The sequence below is a fragment of the Saccostrea echinata genome, unplaced genomic scaffold (assembly GCF_033153115.1).
Source record: "Saccostrea echinata isolate AGI-Se365-2 ecotype Australia unplaced genomic scaffold, CSIRO_AGI_Sech_v1 ptg000001l, whole genome shotgun sequence".
NCBI classification, from domain to species: domain Eukaryota; kingdom Metazoa; phylum Mollusca; class Bivalvia; order Ostreida; family Ostreidae; genus Saccostrea; species Saccostrea echinata.
Genome location: NW_026889750.1, coordinates 9,032,509 through 9,048,289, shown reverse-complemented (window position 1 = coordinate 9,048,289; position 15,781 = coordinate 9,032,509). Strand labels below are relative to the sequence as shown.

At 32.4% G+C, this 15,781-nt stretch overlaps 2 protein-coding genes across 2 annotated transcripts in view; both read right to left on the bottom strand.

Annotated features, from left to right (window-relative positions):
• The window catches only part of LOC133184776 (uncharacterized), a 232,884-nt gene that overhangs the window by 5,927 nt on the left and 211,176 nt on the right, over nucleotides 1–15,781 (bottom strand). The window lies entirely within an intron of this gene.
• On the bottom strand, nucleotides 484–4,278 carry LOC133185235 (uncharacterized). Its single transcript, XM_061320378.1, has 2 exons — nucleotides 4,159–4,278; nucleotides 484–2,280 (listed from the first exon to the last, which is right to left on the bottom strand). The coding sequence occupies exons 1-2, from the start codon at nucleotides 4,276–4,278 to the stop codon at nucleotides 484–486; spliced, it is 1,917 nt and encodes a 638-aa protein (XP_061176362.1).

Genomic DNA, 15,781 nt, shown 5'->3' with positions numbered 1-15,781 from the left:
AGAAAAATGTTCCTTTGGTTGATGATCTCGTACATGTCACAATAATGGATGAATTACTTATTGTATTAAATTGTTTTTATTTTATTATTTACTGCAATATATTTCTTGCCTTATTACTGACAATGTAAAATACATTTGTAAGTCTGTTTGTAAAGATGGTAATTGTATGGTCATAGTGAGTCTAAATATATTTTAAAACCTAATTCAATTCAAGTGTTTCTATGAAAAAAAAAGTAATGAACAGTTTGACTAAACAAAAAATCATGTTTCCTTACCCATACAATTTGTGAAACTTTTAATCTTAATATACGTTCTTCAAAATAAAAGCTAAATGAATGAGGTACGCTGCATGCGTAAAAAAAGGCGAAAAATTTATCTTTCCAATATCTGTCTAGAAAAGAAATATAATTCCAGATTTTTTATTATATCTGATAATATATCAGAATTTTTCAAAAATTAAAAAAATAAACAAAACAGAATTGTCTATTTACTGTAGTTAATGCTATGTATTGGCATTGTTTGTCTCTTGGCTTCTTTCTTCATGGAGATATTGAAACTCGGGTTTTTCTTTCCACCTGGGTAAAAGTCGTCTACTTTAATTTTCCCAAATATATGTTTCATTCCCTTTCTGGGTGGAATGCCTTTTGATTCGTCAGGTTTTAAGCCTATATTGAAAGGTTCGCTCAATGCATTTTGCTTTGCTTGCTGTGGCCGAAGGCGAAAGTATGAAAATACATGTGGGCGACACAGTCTGCTCGCAAAAAAGTGTTCATCAACTTCAGAAATCTTTTTTAACTGGTTGTTTTTGACTTCCAGGAGCGCGCGTAGGTAGGCCTCGCGGTGAATGTTGGGATCTATTCTCTTGTGTTTGCGTTCTTCATCCTCTTCCTGGGTCGCCGGTGTCCACAATCGGCCGTATTTTTCCTCATCGTATAATATATCATCAACACCAGCCATGTAATCTTCGTCATTCTTTCTTATCATTTCTAATCGTTTCTTTTCGTCAAGATCATCTTCATCATCAAATCGAACACGTTGCTTTCCAGCTGAAACATCAAATTCTTCAGATTTACTCGTTGATTTGGATCCTCGTCTTTGATGTTTGTAACTCGAACCTCGAACATTTTTTCTTTTAATTGGCTTTCCACACTTTGGACAGTTTCCTTGCTTTGCTGAAGATCTCGAGTGTATACACCATTTTTCGTGTCCACCAACTATATGGCATTCTGGACACTTGATAGTGGACATATCTACATCTTCACACTGACACCAGTGATCAGAGTTATTGATTCGGGCGATAATCATTGATGGTGTTTCTGGAATTCCGAACGAGATTTCACTGGAACTTAACCTTGATCTGCTTTTCTTGTCCGATGTCTGGTCATGGAGTGAAGAATTTTCTCCATTAAAGGATTTGCTAGTTATATGTTTGCTTAAAGCTTCTCGAGATGATGGCATATCAAGTCCACCGCTTGGAACAGAGTCGTACATACCACGGTGATGGTACTTAATGTGACCATAGTCATCATCTCCGCCAGTGTAAATCATGTCTGCTTCGTCGATAGATGCATTGGAGGATTTTCGAGACTTTCTTTTACTTGGTTTCTTTTCGAGTCGTTCTCTTGAGGCGTTGATACGCTCGACACTGCCGTGAATCAATGGCAGTTTTTCCGAAACTTTCGGCCCGGGTATGCTTAATTCAGATTTGCTGGTTCCTGATTTCGAATTTTGACCCCCGATCGGAGGCAAAAGGACCTCCGTTGGCGTTGTTTGTTGGTTGGCCAAATGATTCTCTGGAGAATCTTCGTCGTTCCAATCCTCAATGTAATTCACTATTATTTCTTCGTTAACAGAATCGCCATCATCCTCCATCCATGACATTTCTCCCACTTCTGGAATCTTTTTTCCGTCTTCGTCCGTAACATGATCAAACATGGCCGGTACGCTGTAACGCGAATTCTGGTAAATATCATTGTCGTATCGAACACCATCAAGTACTGATTTATCGAAATACTTTCTTCCATATTTAGATGGAGGTGATTTGCTTCTTCGAGTTATTTTGACCCGAAGTCCGCTCATAGGCTGCGTCGGTTCAGAATTGGTGGGCGATGGTTTTCGGCTCTCAATGATGACGGTAGGGTAGGGAGTCTTAGGCATATGCTCACATTGAGAGAAGAAACCCTTGCTGAAGAGGTACCCATGAGGATGTTTGAATTTTCCCTCCGGGTCTATACGACTGCAGACGTAACAAAAGCCAGCCGGGAGAGGTTTTCTTCGTATCTGAAACACAATAACAAATAATTAATTTCACGATGTCTTCAAAACAGTCGCTTAAAATTGTTAACTAAACATTTAACATGCATACTTGTGGCTCTGGTCGAATACCATATCCATGCACAATGGTATTTTTCAGAGGCTTAAAATGAATCTTTTCTCCAATAACCATTACTCTCTTTTAACACTTTAAAGTTTAGGACTTGACTAGATCTTTTCCCTTTCAATCATCTTCCGAGAATGAACAAGTAATCAGCGAAAAAATACTGAGAAACAAATCTGAGTTGTAGCAACGCCATAATGACCAGCTAATGACAATGCTACATTAACACTTAATCATTGCCAGACGCCTGGTTAGTCTAAAATAATGGCACTTGTCGTCAGATAATGAGGCTACAAGGGGCATGGTTCGTTTAGAATCCAACTAAAACCTTTTAAAATTTCGTACTGCCACATCAGAAGACAATTACCACTGTATGATATGATATATTCCATAAAATTTTAACAGCTAAAGTGGTCACTCTTATTATCACTTACTTGGAATGGTGAGTAATTTTCCCCAGGGTACCCTTTTTAAGAGAATAATGGAAGAGGGAATGTTTGTATGTACCACTTCTTATCGTCATCTCGTAAGACGCTTTTGAATTGTAAATTCCTAAATTTAATGTTCGGGCGTGGAGAACAACGAACATTGTCAAATGAACTTAAGGACACTCCATTGTTGTTCGGCGGATTACTGAAGATTGGTCTTTTATATTCTTCAGATTAAAGTCGTTCAAATCAGATAGGAGGTACGCACTACCTTAAATGTATCTTTTTAAACTTTTTGTAAACCTTGAGAATTGTTAGAGATGGGACAAAGGACCTGCATTTAAACCTCGCCCAACAGAATAAAAAACAGCTGGAAAAATATTTTTGTATATATATTGGTCTAATTTCTGTAATCAAGATTGTCAGAAGAATATTACACAGATTAAAGGTTTTAATCAGAAACATCAACAAAATATGATGGGCGACAGGCATAATTAAGTTCATCGATTATGATTGATGGCCAATTTTTGCTGTGAAACTTGTATAAATATTCAGTTTCAGACATTGATTTCCTATTTTGTCCACAAAATCTAAATCCAGCGTAGTGGAATTTAATGGCATTTTCAAAATCTTTAAACTTTTAGATGCCATCGCTTTCCATATTTTACAGATTTAGCATTTGGAATTTTATTCTCTTCTTGTATTATTCAAATTACTCTTTTTCTATCTTGTATCAATAAGTTATTTTTACACACAAATACATTTCTTTGGTAAAACAAAAATTGATTGACGATGAATGAGTATCTTAAAAGAATATGATAGAAATACCAAATAAAAAAAAAATACTAAGTGTTAACAATGAGATGTGCAATACATCACTTTAATGCAATAATTCTGTCAATAATTCACAAAAGTTATTCACAGAAGTTTGGAATAACTGTATTTTACAGGTTGGAAAAATTCTTTTATGGGATTTTTATTGGCAAAATTCTTCCATGGACTACAATATTTATCTGGAGAGAGTTCAGTTCTATATATTACTGAAATTTTAGTCAGAATATGTAAATTAGACCCATTTCAGTTTAATTGGCTTCAACTGATTTATTTTATGTTGTAGGAACAATATTCAGTTTTGCGCTTACTCCTTTCAGTTTGTTGGATATCTAAAACTATATTTTCCTAAACTGATTGAAAATGCATAAAACGGAAGTTTTTTTTAAAGTTATATAACTTAAACATCTAATATAAAAAGGGAATTACAAAGCCGTTTAGTGACTTGTCGAAATTCCTCATAGCGTTATGTCAAGTATAGATCTTCATGTTTTGGCAGGTTTAAAGTACATCAATACTTACAGGATAATGCTGAAGGTTCAAGTGATCATTCGGAACTTCTCGATTAGAGAGCAAACCTTTTAGCCTGCGCTGGTTTCGTCTGATTCTTACTAGATCTAAAGGTTCCACAGACATACCCATTCTGCAAAGAAACAGGAAACATAGTATTTACCTCTTTCTCTCTGTAGCGAGACGTGAGGAGATTGACAACTTCATCCCATCGCATTGAAGAGAGGATGCGTGTATTTTGGCGGGGAAGTTTTGGAAAATCCAAAGTCAACATCTTGCACACTAAACGTAACTCCGAGAAAAGGAGAGTTACACAGCTGAATATGGTACCAATTAGAAATCTTTAACAAACGTTTACTCTGAGAGCAGTCTGAAGATACCAGACGTTAATTGTCAACACAAAAAGACACAAAAATCGAACGTGGAAAAATGTTGCAAAAGAAATGTCAGTTTTTATCAGTAAGTTGGTTCACAAAGAGATTAACGTTATCCCATCGGTCATAATTTATAATAAACTATCGATAGTTGGCGTATCTCATCAAAGTCAAGTATCGTGGTAAATGAAAAATTCTGTCCCTTATCTTTTATGTTAAAATCCAATTAAGATCACTTCTGACACATAAAAATCAGTCGATATCAGTTGATTGTTATTCAATAATCAGGTTTTCTTTCTGAAGAAGAGAAAATTTTCAAAGATTTTTCTATTCAAAAAAGGGGGTGTATCGAGTTTAGTATCGCCGTAACATTTATAAAGTCATCAACTGCAGGTACATCATTGTTTGTTTCGCAGTAGATAAAGTCCACAAGTTTATATAGCCCCAAGTTTACTCGAGAAAAAATGTGATTAAATATGCCTACGTGAAAGACTAAAGAAAATATTGCCTCAAAATATCTTCTTCTTATCTCCACCGTGCCCTATTAAAGATAAGTCTAAAAATGCTAAAGTAAACCAATGACCCGTTTACGAAATGACATAAGAATTGACTAGACTTCAAATCATTTAAACATATCGGATGTTCCATCCGTTCTGATGTCACGTGCTTTGAAGGCATAAAACAATTGTGTTTTCCATCTTTTAAGATGCCAATCACAGCTAATAAACATATTTTGCTCAATGCTTTATTCACATTGATCAACATGTTTATCAAATGTACAATTAGGGTTAAATTAGATATTGATTTTACTTAAATCGATGTTGGGATCGATGTTTGATTTAGTTCGAAAGAATCTCATAAAAGCTCGAAGACGTGATTCTCCGGGACTGCGTATATTTTAGCTGAATACTAATATTTCCTAATACAAAATAAATCATCAATTCTTGTTATCACGGGATGTCAATATTTATTCCCAATTGCATTCCCTGGTCTACAATTTTCTTGGAATATCAATATCTATTGAACAGTATCACCCATCTATTTTCTTCCTACAATTTTAATTTGGACAATTTTGAGGGTTAGTTTGGTCAACACCTGAAAGTATGTGCTAATTCCTAATTACACAGTATCTAATTACGTCACAGGATAGAGACAAAGGGATCCAATGGGTCGAATGAAACCGATACGTTTACGTCCATATGGTTGAACAAATTTAAATCTGTCATTTTAAGACGTTTAGCAAATTTTATATCACCTCTGTGGATTAATTTACATTTAAGAGCACAAATAGTCCATGCATGCAATCGGTTTTAGATTGAATCGTTATTTAGTTGAAAAAGGAAAATGAGGCACAGTTAAAATTGACAAGAAACCATATTGAATGACCTTAAATTTTTGAACAGGGTGAAATCCTGTTTCAATTTTATTCAATATGCACATTTTTAAAAGGCCAGGTATAACATTACGATTAAGTTTATAAAAAATTACATTCTTGGTGTTAGGTTGTATGGAAGATGGTTTGAAAAAAAAAACCTTTATAATCCCTTATTTAAAAATTGATTTGACATCTCCACTTATCGAAGATAAAAACCAAAGTTTATATACTACTCAATGTGCAATGTACAATTTTCTACATTCTCTAAAAAATGGGAGAATACAAATACAAGATAAAATCGAGGTCATTAAATACAGTGCAATTCGAAGTTGCATTACGTAACAGCCCCATGTGAAGGTGATCAATTTGTCTGAAAATTAATTTAAATACATTATATTGGAAATTTTTGTAGTCATTTTATGTAATATACCATTTTCTTCTCATCAATAAATGTATTCTGAAAACATAATGCGAATAAATAATGAGTATATTTGAAAGGTTTCTCTGACAAATCATTCTAGTGCAATGAATTTGTGGCGAAAATCCCTGGTTTAAAGACATCAGAGTAAAATTTTACTTATTTTCGTGGTTCGTCAGTACTGAGGATAAGCGGAGCAGGACAACGAGTATAATGATTGGTGGCTCTCAAAATACATGTAACTGTTTTAAGTTAAACCCAGCCTTAGCAGTACGTCCAAAAACTTCCATCTGATCTAGAATTCCTCCTTTCCCCCCCCCCCCCCCCGCAATGTGCGGACAAAATGTTGTATTTGTTCCAAAGTGATACTGTACATATGATCAAATTTGATATACATACATATATATATATATATATATATATATATATATATATATATATATATATATATATATATATATATATTATATATATATATATATATATATATATATATATATATAGGATTATTGGGTTGGTTTTCATTCCCTCTCTAGTACAAAATTAACCCTCGTTTCTTCGATCTATTGAGAAATCCAACGAGCCCAACTTTGTCGAAAAAAAATTCTTTTGTCTGGGGGAGGTCTATCTTAAACAAATACACATAAACTGTATTGTCAAAATGATATTACTGGATAAAGAGAGGAGGTTATGACATTCTACGGTGTACCGCCTGTTCCTATGACCATATAAAGATATATCTAATACACGAAACATGAAACGCACAGTAGTTTGATACTTTCTGGACATTCTCAACCTCATAACAAGAAACCACAGGGGAATTTGACTCTTAGACACTGCTCTAGAAGGAAGAAAGTTTGTCTCTGACTTTTGATGCATGAAAACTATCTTATGTTTCGCTAACAAAGAGAGTTCTGACTCTTAAACATAGTGATTTCAAAGTTTTAAAAAGGCATGTTTACATATGAAGTGCATGTAATTATATATAGACTTACCTTAATTCAATCGATCACTATTACTTAGAAGATTTTCTACATTGAAATAAGATTTTGTAATAGCCACTAGGGCCTACATGTACAGTGGTTATATTTACACACGTGTGTATATTTCAATGTCTGACATTTTTCTTAGCAACACTGTATGGCCTGAGTCAAAACTTTAAAAGTGCATTGTCTTAATGATCTATTGTCTCGTTTACTTTCGAATAAGTTTTGTTGTGTCCCTTTTCAATTTTCCCTTTAAATGACCCTTGACAATACAGAAAGTTTTGTCTACACACACGCCAATTAAAATTATCTAATTTTATCAGATAACATGCAATAGGGATTTAAAGTCGCAAGCCGAACTCCTTGAAAATTAAATTTGTGGTGATACGATTTTCTACATGGATTAAGTTACAATTATTATCAATATATATATATATATATATATATATATATATATATATATATATATATATATATATATATATATATATATATATATATATTAGAAAGGTTTCATGTAAACAGTAATCTATTAAGATACATACGATTTCTATATTTTATGACTTACATCTTGAATATTTATTTAAATTTTGTACGGATTTATCAATTAAAATTGAAAACCCAGGTGGCTTTTTTTATGAGGGTAAAAGGGAATTGAAGCTTGTAATTTATAAATCTATCCCCCCCCCTTTCCTACTGAAGACGGAGCAATCATTTTTTTAATTGGACACCTCATAAGGAAAGTACGCAATATCTTATTTTCTAATTAAACGTGTATTTAGAATGAATGATTTATACACTTATTTAAAAAAAGGATAATGCTCTAAGAAAAGTGTTCAACACATTTTTTGCAATAATCGAATAACAAAAAGCAAAAACATAAATGCGCATGCATTTAAAAGTACGAGGAGTTGTTCTAATTTAGAATTAAAGTACATCTACTGTCAGATCTCAAGACCTTTTGTTGCAATCACCATCTACAAAAACGGAAAGATCATGCACAAATACAATATTGTACAGTCCAAATTAGCCAATGAATATGAATTCTCTTTGATTTGAAGGAAATTGCTATAAATTCTTACCTGAGTTTTTAATCTCTCTGTACTTTCATACCATTGTTTGGGGGAGTCTGTAAGTTAGCAACCTTTCGCTGTTGAAATATTTTCCATCATGTAAGATTTTTCAATATTTCAATACGACTTTGTTTACTAAATCTAAATGGTTTTCCAAGTATTCAAGATTGACGTGTTTATATTGCTGTAGACTTTTTATCATACTATTTGTAGAAGGAGGGATTTATAATTGAGTTGGCATTCTAAAACTTTGATTATGAAAGGCATATTTTAATGCTAATCTCGTGTTGCATTTTGAAATCAATGGTGATTATTTGAACAAAATATTTAATTATCCATTAAGCCTTTTTCTCCGTAAATTACTAAAAACCAAACAATTTTTTGAAGATCAATTTTATTGATATAATTCGGTCAATACATGTATTTATTTAATAGAGGTGCTGTGAGCCGTTAACATCCTTTGCGACCTCGGAAAGATACAGAAATTTTTGATATGATTTTTAAAATGCAGGATTCAGCATCAAGCTCATTAGTTAATAATTCAATAAATTAAACTTGACCAAATATTAACTCACCTCTAATGATGTCGATTACTCATTTTTAAAGCTGGTTTTCTTTCACATTGTAACATATATTGCCATAAGTCCCCCTTAAACAAAAAGGCCACAAGATAAAAACCATCTACCCCCAAGACAGAGAGACCACGATCAAATTCTTAAGTTTATTTGATCTTGTAAAATGTTTGTTCAAATGGCACGAATATCAGAAGATAATCTTTTCAGATAGAAGGGAATATATACATAATCTTTTGTCCAAACTCTTCAAACTTATACACCGTGAACTGTAATCTACAAACAATTTCATTGTTCGTGTCAACACCTTTTGAGAGAGTAAAGGAATAATGTATCTAGTTTCAATATACGGATGTTATACTTTATTGCTCTGTCAATATTTAATCAGACATATTTTATTTTTTTATTTTTTAAACTAACTTAAAGCCTCAGGTAGTTGGCTTTTCTCTGATAATCACAGAGACAGGATCTGAGTATTTGTTTCTTTACATGGAATGTTTATAAAGCTTTATAATTCTAGACCAAATGCTTAAGCTGTGCATGAAGTGTAAGAAAATGTATTGTGTTAGAGTAAACGCTTCAAATGAACAAACAAGCGACATAGCTATTCATTTTATTGTATTTTTTACATTCTTTAATAAGTTTTTTTTTTACATTATGATACATAAATCCTCATTTTTTGATTGTTTTTTAATATCCCTCAATAAATTTTATTTTGTCGAAATATTAACTTTCTAGAATCCCGTTTTTCTGATAAGGTCAGTATGTAAAAAGGAAATAAGAATCGTCTTTGATTTGATGACTCTCTCTCTCTCTCTCTCCAAGTGACAAAAGAATTCACCTTCATTCCTCTTTTTCTGCATATGTATATTACAATGTAGTTTACAATAAATTTCATTTTTTTTTTAGATGGATGATGTTCAATCATCAGGAAACAAAAACTTTCAGTAAATTACATGTAATTTAATCTTCAAGTGTACTTAGATTTACCTCCCTTTTGCCAAAGAATTTTTTCAACTCCGTTAAATCAATTCACCTAACCTCTTCGGACTTCCCGACCTTCCTATATACGGACGTGTTTGGTTGTGCAGCCAGCTGCAAATTTATATCGATTAAACTGTCGAAATTCACGGGATATCCAGGACAATAACAGAGTCATCTTAGTTTGTTAGCTATCGCAAATCAAAAGAAATGTCAACAAATATTTTAGATATCTTATCATATCTGTTTATTCAGGCAATGATTTAAGTTCTGTTTAGTCAAACTTTAGTGCAGTTGTTGTGCACTAAAAGGCACTGAATCGATAAATTATTCAGCATAACTTGTTGCATTTTTATATATATTTGTACGCAGAATATCATTGAAACGCTTTGAGTGAATTAGAAAATGCTTTCCACAATAGTTGTAATAGACGTATAAATAATATACTGAAACGCATAAGAAACGCAACTTCCTATTTTAGGGGGAAATATTATATATAGGATATAATTTTATATCTAAAAAGTAAGGATACCTTCAACTTTGTAAATATCGGTAATTTAAGGGTTGAATGATTTTCAAACCATTGCCGGAAGTTAAGTTTGAGTCCCTTAACAGAAATCAAAAATTACATGTTTAGCAAAACATTTGGCAATAATATAGGGTTTTAATGGTTTGTATCTGTTCATCATAAGTAATGCAGCATTAGTCCGAAAAAAATCCTTTCTTTTCCGTAAGCTATGCCATGGAAATGACTTAAGTACGCTTTTCCATTGCTCTAGCTGGAAAATCTCAAAATAAAGGTGACGGAGAGTTGCAGATGCAAATATGTAATACATCACGGCTGAAGAGGCTCTTACGTATCATTAGCATGAATGACAGTCCTTGGACCGGAAGTCCAAAGGTTAATACACTGCGCTAGGCTAGAGGAAATTCGACCTCGTCATCTTAAAAACAGGCATTTAAAAATGGCTAAGAATATTTCTTTTGCTCAGATCTCGAGACTGATGAACCTGTATATATATCGCATCTTAGAAATCAAGCTGCAGTTGTTGTGCATGGCAGTCTTGCACGCTGTTATTAAATGGCCGGGGTGGGGGTGTTTTAACAGTCATGAGTTACTTTCTAAAGTTAAAAAATAATCATTTAACATTTTTATCAAATCTCTGATGTTTTTTAAACCGAGTTTAACCTTACTGGATTCATTTTTGAAAATCATTAGATAAAAAATTCAAATATTTGTAGATTACTGCTTGTTGTGTTTCTTTTGCGCTTCAGTATATAATAAAACTGTTGTAGCAATAAGCTATCCGGGAGCACATGATAAACAGCAAGGCTGCTAAAACAAAGATTATCACATCCTTGGACCAGTTTTACTTCATGATAAGGTTCGATGCTTCATTGAAAATATGTTCAATATATATAGTAAAAAAAAAAGAACAATTTAGCCACAAAATCTTGAAGACATAAGCAAATATTCTGGGACAATGTGATTTTTTCTTTGCTCTGACCAATGATAGCAATCGACAAATATGGGGCACGAAATGATCCATTTCAAACAATTTACATAGAAATATACACTGTACTTGGCAGAAAAATATCTCTAAGGAAACCGTACTGTAATTTGTCAAATATGCAGGTATAAATGTTACATTTATGTTGATTTTGCAACATTTATATTTAAAATGAAATCATTTATATAAAAAATGAAATCATTTATATGACATTGTGCTTTTTTATGTCGACGCCAAAACAATGAGGAAGATAATATAGAGGTAAAAACATTCACTTAGGTATATAAAAAGGAATATCAACATCAAAAGGCAATTTTCGTAATTTGAAATATACTTCTTTAAAAATATGCAAAGAACTCGCTGATAGGCAGATTTATCTTTCAGTTCTTAAATCTAGACTCGGAGAAATATTCTATCCTATAGAATTTCCTTAATCTGAAAACGACTTTTAAGGACATATAGACGATATGATACTTATAATCAAACCTCGGTTTACTAGTATATTGTTTTACAAAGCCATTGTATAGATAACGTAAATTATAGCATCTCTTACTATTAAACCAACACACTCTAGCCTAGGTTTTCTTTAATCACTAGAGAGTGGATTTTTTTTTCATTTAGTAAAAGGTTTTGGTTCGGCATAACTTAGAAGCCCTGGGCATTATCAACATTATGTATTTCATGGTAAAAAAATGAAACCGTTCTACTAGAGATAGAAAACTTGACAGTTTTATACAGCGTTTGAATTACGCATTTTTTAAGAAAAAAAAATTAATGAGACAAACACCATATTCAGGTAATAGTATATTGCTACATATATATATATATATATATATATATATATATATATATATATATATATATATATATATATATATATATATATATATATATATATGGAAAGTTGACAATAAAAAAGTTGAAGTCATCACGTTATAAAGGTTTGCTGTTAGTATGTCGTCAGTCTTTCTCTAGTAAAACACCCAAATGTGAAACAGGTATGTCAAACTTTGTAATATCTTATTTCGAGTTTAGTGTATATATCGAATCAACATATTAAAAATAATGAAAAGTCTAATTGTTGAATTGAAGATCAAAGCAAGAGACTTCTCCTTTTTATGTAGAAGTTTTTGAATAATTTCTGCTTCATGAAAATATAGCGTCTGCTAATAAAGGGGCACAATCAGTGCCCAAAGAAATTCCAACATATTATCTAAAGACCAAATAAATAAATGAATAGTAAAGTTACGTCCAGAACCACGAGACATTTATCAATATGAATTTAAAGCCATCATTATTTCATTTTGGTTCAATTGTGAATGAAGTGCATATTCGTCTAATGGCGCGAGGATTAATAACCTATGCACTATGTGACGTCTCACATGCATTTCGTTCACGCTTTATAAATGGTGTTAGTGTCAATATTGGCACGAGAAATATTTTTAGCTGTTTCAAAAGTAAATTTTAAAAGTAATTGTCTAGATTGTGTTATTGGTTTACCGGATCATGTACATCGTAATTCTGCAAAAACGGCTTTTTCATGTGTTTCAATGTATTTTCACCCTCACATACTCAAAACAGTTACTTCTTCAATGAATATCTCACAGTCAGAAATATATATGTTTGTACGCCAAGTCTGATCATAATAACTTACTACTGTAGGATCGTTACATGTCATATCGACACACCTTAACGCGTAGGCATAGACCGCTTTTTGAAAATCAATGTCAGTCTAGACTCTTATCGTTTAAGTCTACAGCGCCTACAGTCAATAACTTAATGAAAATTTCAAACAATCTGCAAATGTACTCGCTAACATAACCCTAGTGTCCAACTCCTTAATAATATTTTTGTTTTGAAGACAAAGTTGAACAAATTGATTTAATGTAAACAAGAATCAAAATAAGATCACAGACATTGATATACTTTTTTAGGTTATTTCAGCAAGAGTGGTGAAATTAATTTGTAAGGTTTTTAATGTGTTTTTTTTTTTTTCATTTAGTTTTCAAGTCACTTAACATTACTTTCTTCAGAGAAGATGGTCCTTGAAATGCCCATTTTTATCTTTCATGATCCCCCTTTCTTCCATTCAATATTTAAATGTTTTCAGGAATATGAATATCTAAATTGATAATAAAGATTCTGCCAAGATTAAAAAAAAAAACGACCAATGTTCTTCGAACCAATTGCGAAAATTGTTACTTTAATTGTTCACCAGTTCAATATTTCGGTACAGTTTTAAAATACATGTATATTTATCTCCAAGCATCTCTCTTTGTTTAAGAGGGGAAAAAACCAAGCTGTGCTTTAGTAAGTTAATGGTTTTTATTCTTTTGCAGATTGCAAGGTCTTAATAAATTTTTTAACCATTCAAGGTGTATTAAGTCCAAAAAACGGTGTCATTATGCAGTTCCGATATTTCATTATGATATAAAATTATCTTTCTGTATTATCACTTCCTTTCATCAGAATTGTAAAACAAATATCTCTTTTGTTTAGAAATATTGTTTTCCAATTCTTTTCTTAGTGAAGTATATATCATCAATACTAAGTGACATTTGGACTTAGACGTGACATTCAAAGAAGAATAAGTGATCCCAGGAAAGAGCAAAAATACCAATATTCCTATGATGCTTGGCAATGGAGAGAGAAATCTTCTGTTGATTGCAGTAAACGATCTTTATCTTCCTTCACTCTCAGAGCGTGAAATAAGGAGTAGTATAATATGTCTACATAAAATATATGAAAGCCTTCAGGGATGAAATTTACAGCAAAGTATATTTGATTTTGATTTAATAAGGTAAATAAAATTGTAAAGGTTTTCGATACATGCAACGCTTCTAGATGCATTTTTTATGTCCAAGTTTCATAGTACATGTACATGTATCTTCAAAACTTTAATTGATGGGTTTAATACTTACGTACTTTTTTAGATATTTCTTCTTGACGTATGCAAACCAAAACACAACACTTCTGGGCTAAAGAAAATACTGTAATTAAAATAGCATTGATAAAAAAAATTCAGAATATCAGGATAGGAATGAAATATGGAGATATTGAGTAATCAAACTCAAATTTCCATTGAACAATACAAAACGGCAGCAGAGCAAAAACGAACTTCTAAAAGCATCAGAAGTGGGATTATGTGCAGTGGAGGAGTAAGCATTCCCTGTCGATCGGTCACACCAGCCGTGTGCTCCTTGTCATGACTGAAAAGAAATTAATATGATTTTATGCTGATCCTATATGTGTACACGTGCTTCAGGTAATGGACGAACAAGCCGAGAAAAATGTATATGTCTGAACAAATGAGAAAGTGAAAAAAATGGATCTTATTTATAACTCTATTTTCTTTGATATTTCGGTTAACATTACTGTATAATCTATGTAAAATCTCCAGAATTTGCAACAATCTCGTAGGGATAAAATTATTTGTATATGAAATAGCATAGACACACAGAAAACGGCAAAATGATCATTTCTTCATACTACAACACAGTTTTTCTATATAAGTGAGTGTACGTTCCATTCTCTTTAAAGTATATCTTCAAAGTACGTTTCAGATAAACAATTTTTGTTTAGCAGAAACAAGGAGCAAGGACCCACTCTACCATAGAAATACACTTTTATGACACAAAATTCACAAGAAGTTCTGAGAAATTATTCAAGGGTTATATCTCAAACAAATTTTTTTAAAATGTCTGTCATAAGCTTTGGTGTAGTTGTTAGGTGAAATATGGAGATAACGAACAGTAATGAAGCTCAAAAGTATATTGAATCAATACAAATCGGGATCTGAGCAAACACGGACCTCTAAAAACATCAGAGGTGGGATCAGGTGCCATGGAGGAATAAGTTTCCCCATCCGCCGTGTGCTCCTTGTCATGATCGGGAGAACGGAAAAATCCGTAGACAATTCAATGTGTAAATAATGGCCTTACAATTAATATGAAAAACGTCAGTCAGCATTCAAGTTAATGATAGACTGTATTTGCTGACAAGGTCATTGTATCGACCATAGAACTTGCGAAATGTTGACTTCAAACGAGACTGTTGATATCCTCGTTTTATCAACATATTTCTCAATAGCTTGCCTAATTTTTGAAACCCCTTACATGTATGAGGTGGTATGGGTATATATTGCTACAAAAATAAGGGAAGTTGACGATAGAAAAGTTGAAGACATCACGTTTATCATGAAGTTTTGTTGTTAGGTTACCATTAACGTCGTTTTCTAGTGAAAATATCCAAATATGCAACAGATGTGTCAGTCTCTGTGGTATCCTTTATTTCAAGTTCACTGGGATATATCGAGTCGACATATGAATGGAAGTATCTATTGTTA

Bases quoted from the DNA above. Each gene is read 5' to 3' on its own strand.
- LOC133185235 (XM_061320378.1), bottom strand. From the start codon at position 4,278: ATGGGTATGTCTGTGGAACCTTTAGATCTAGTAAGAATCAGACGAAAC. The intron at 2,281-4,158 runs GTAAGTATTGAT...ATTGTGTTTCAG, and splicing joins TGAACCTTCAGCATTATCCT to ATACGAAGAAAACCTCTCCC.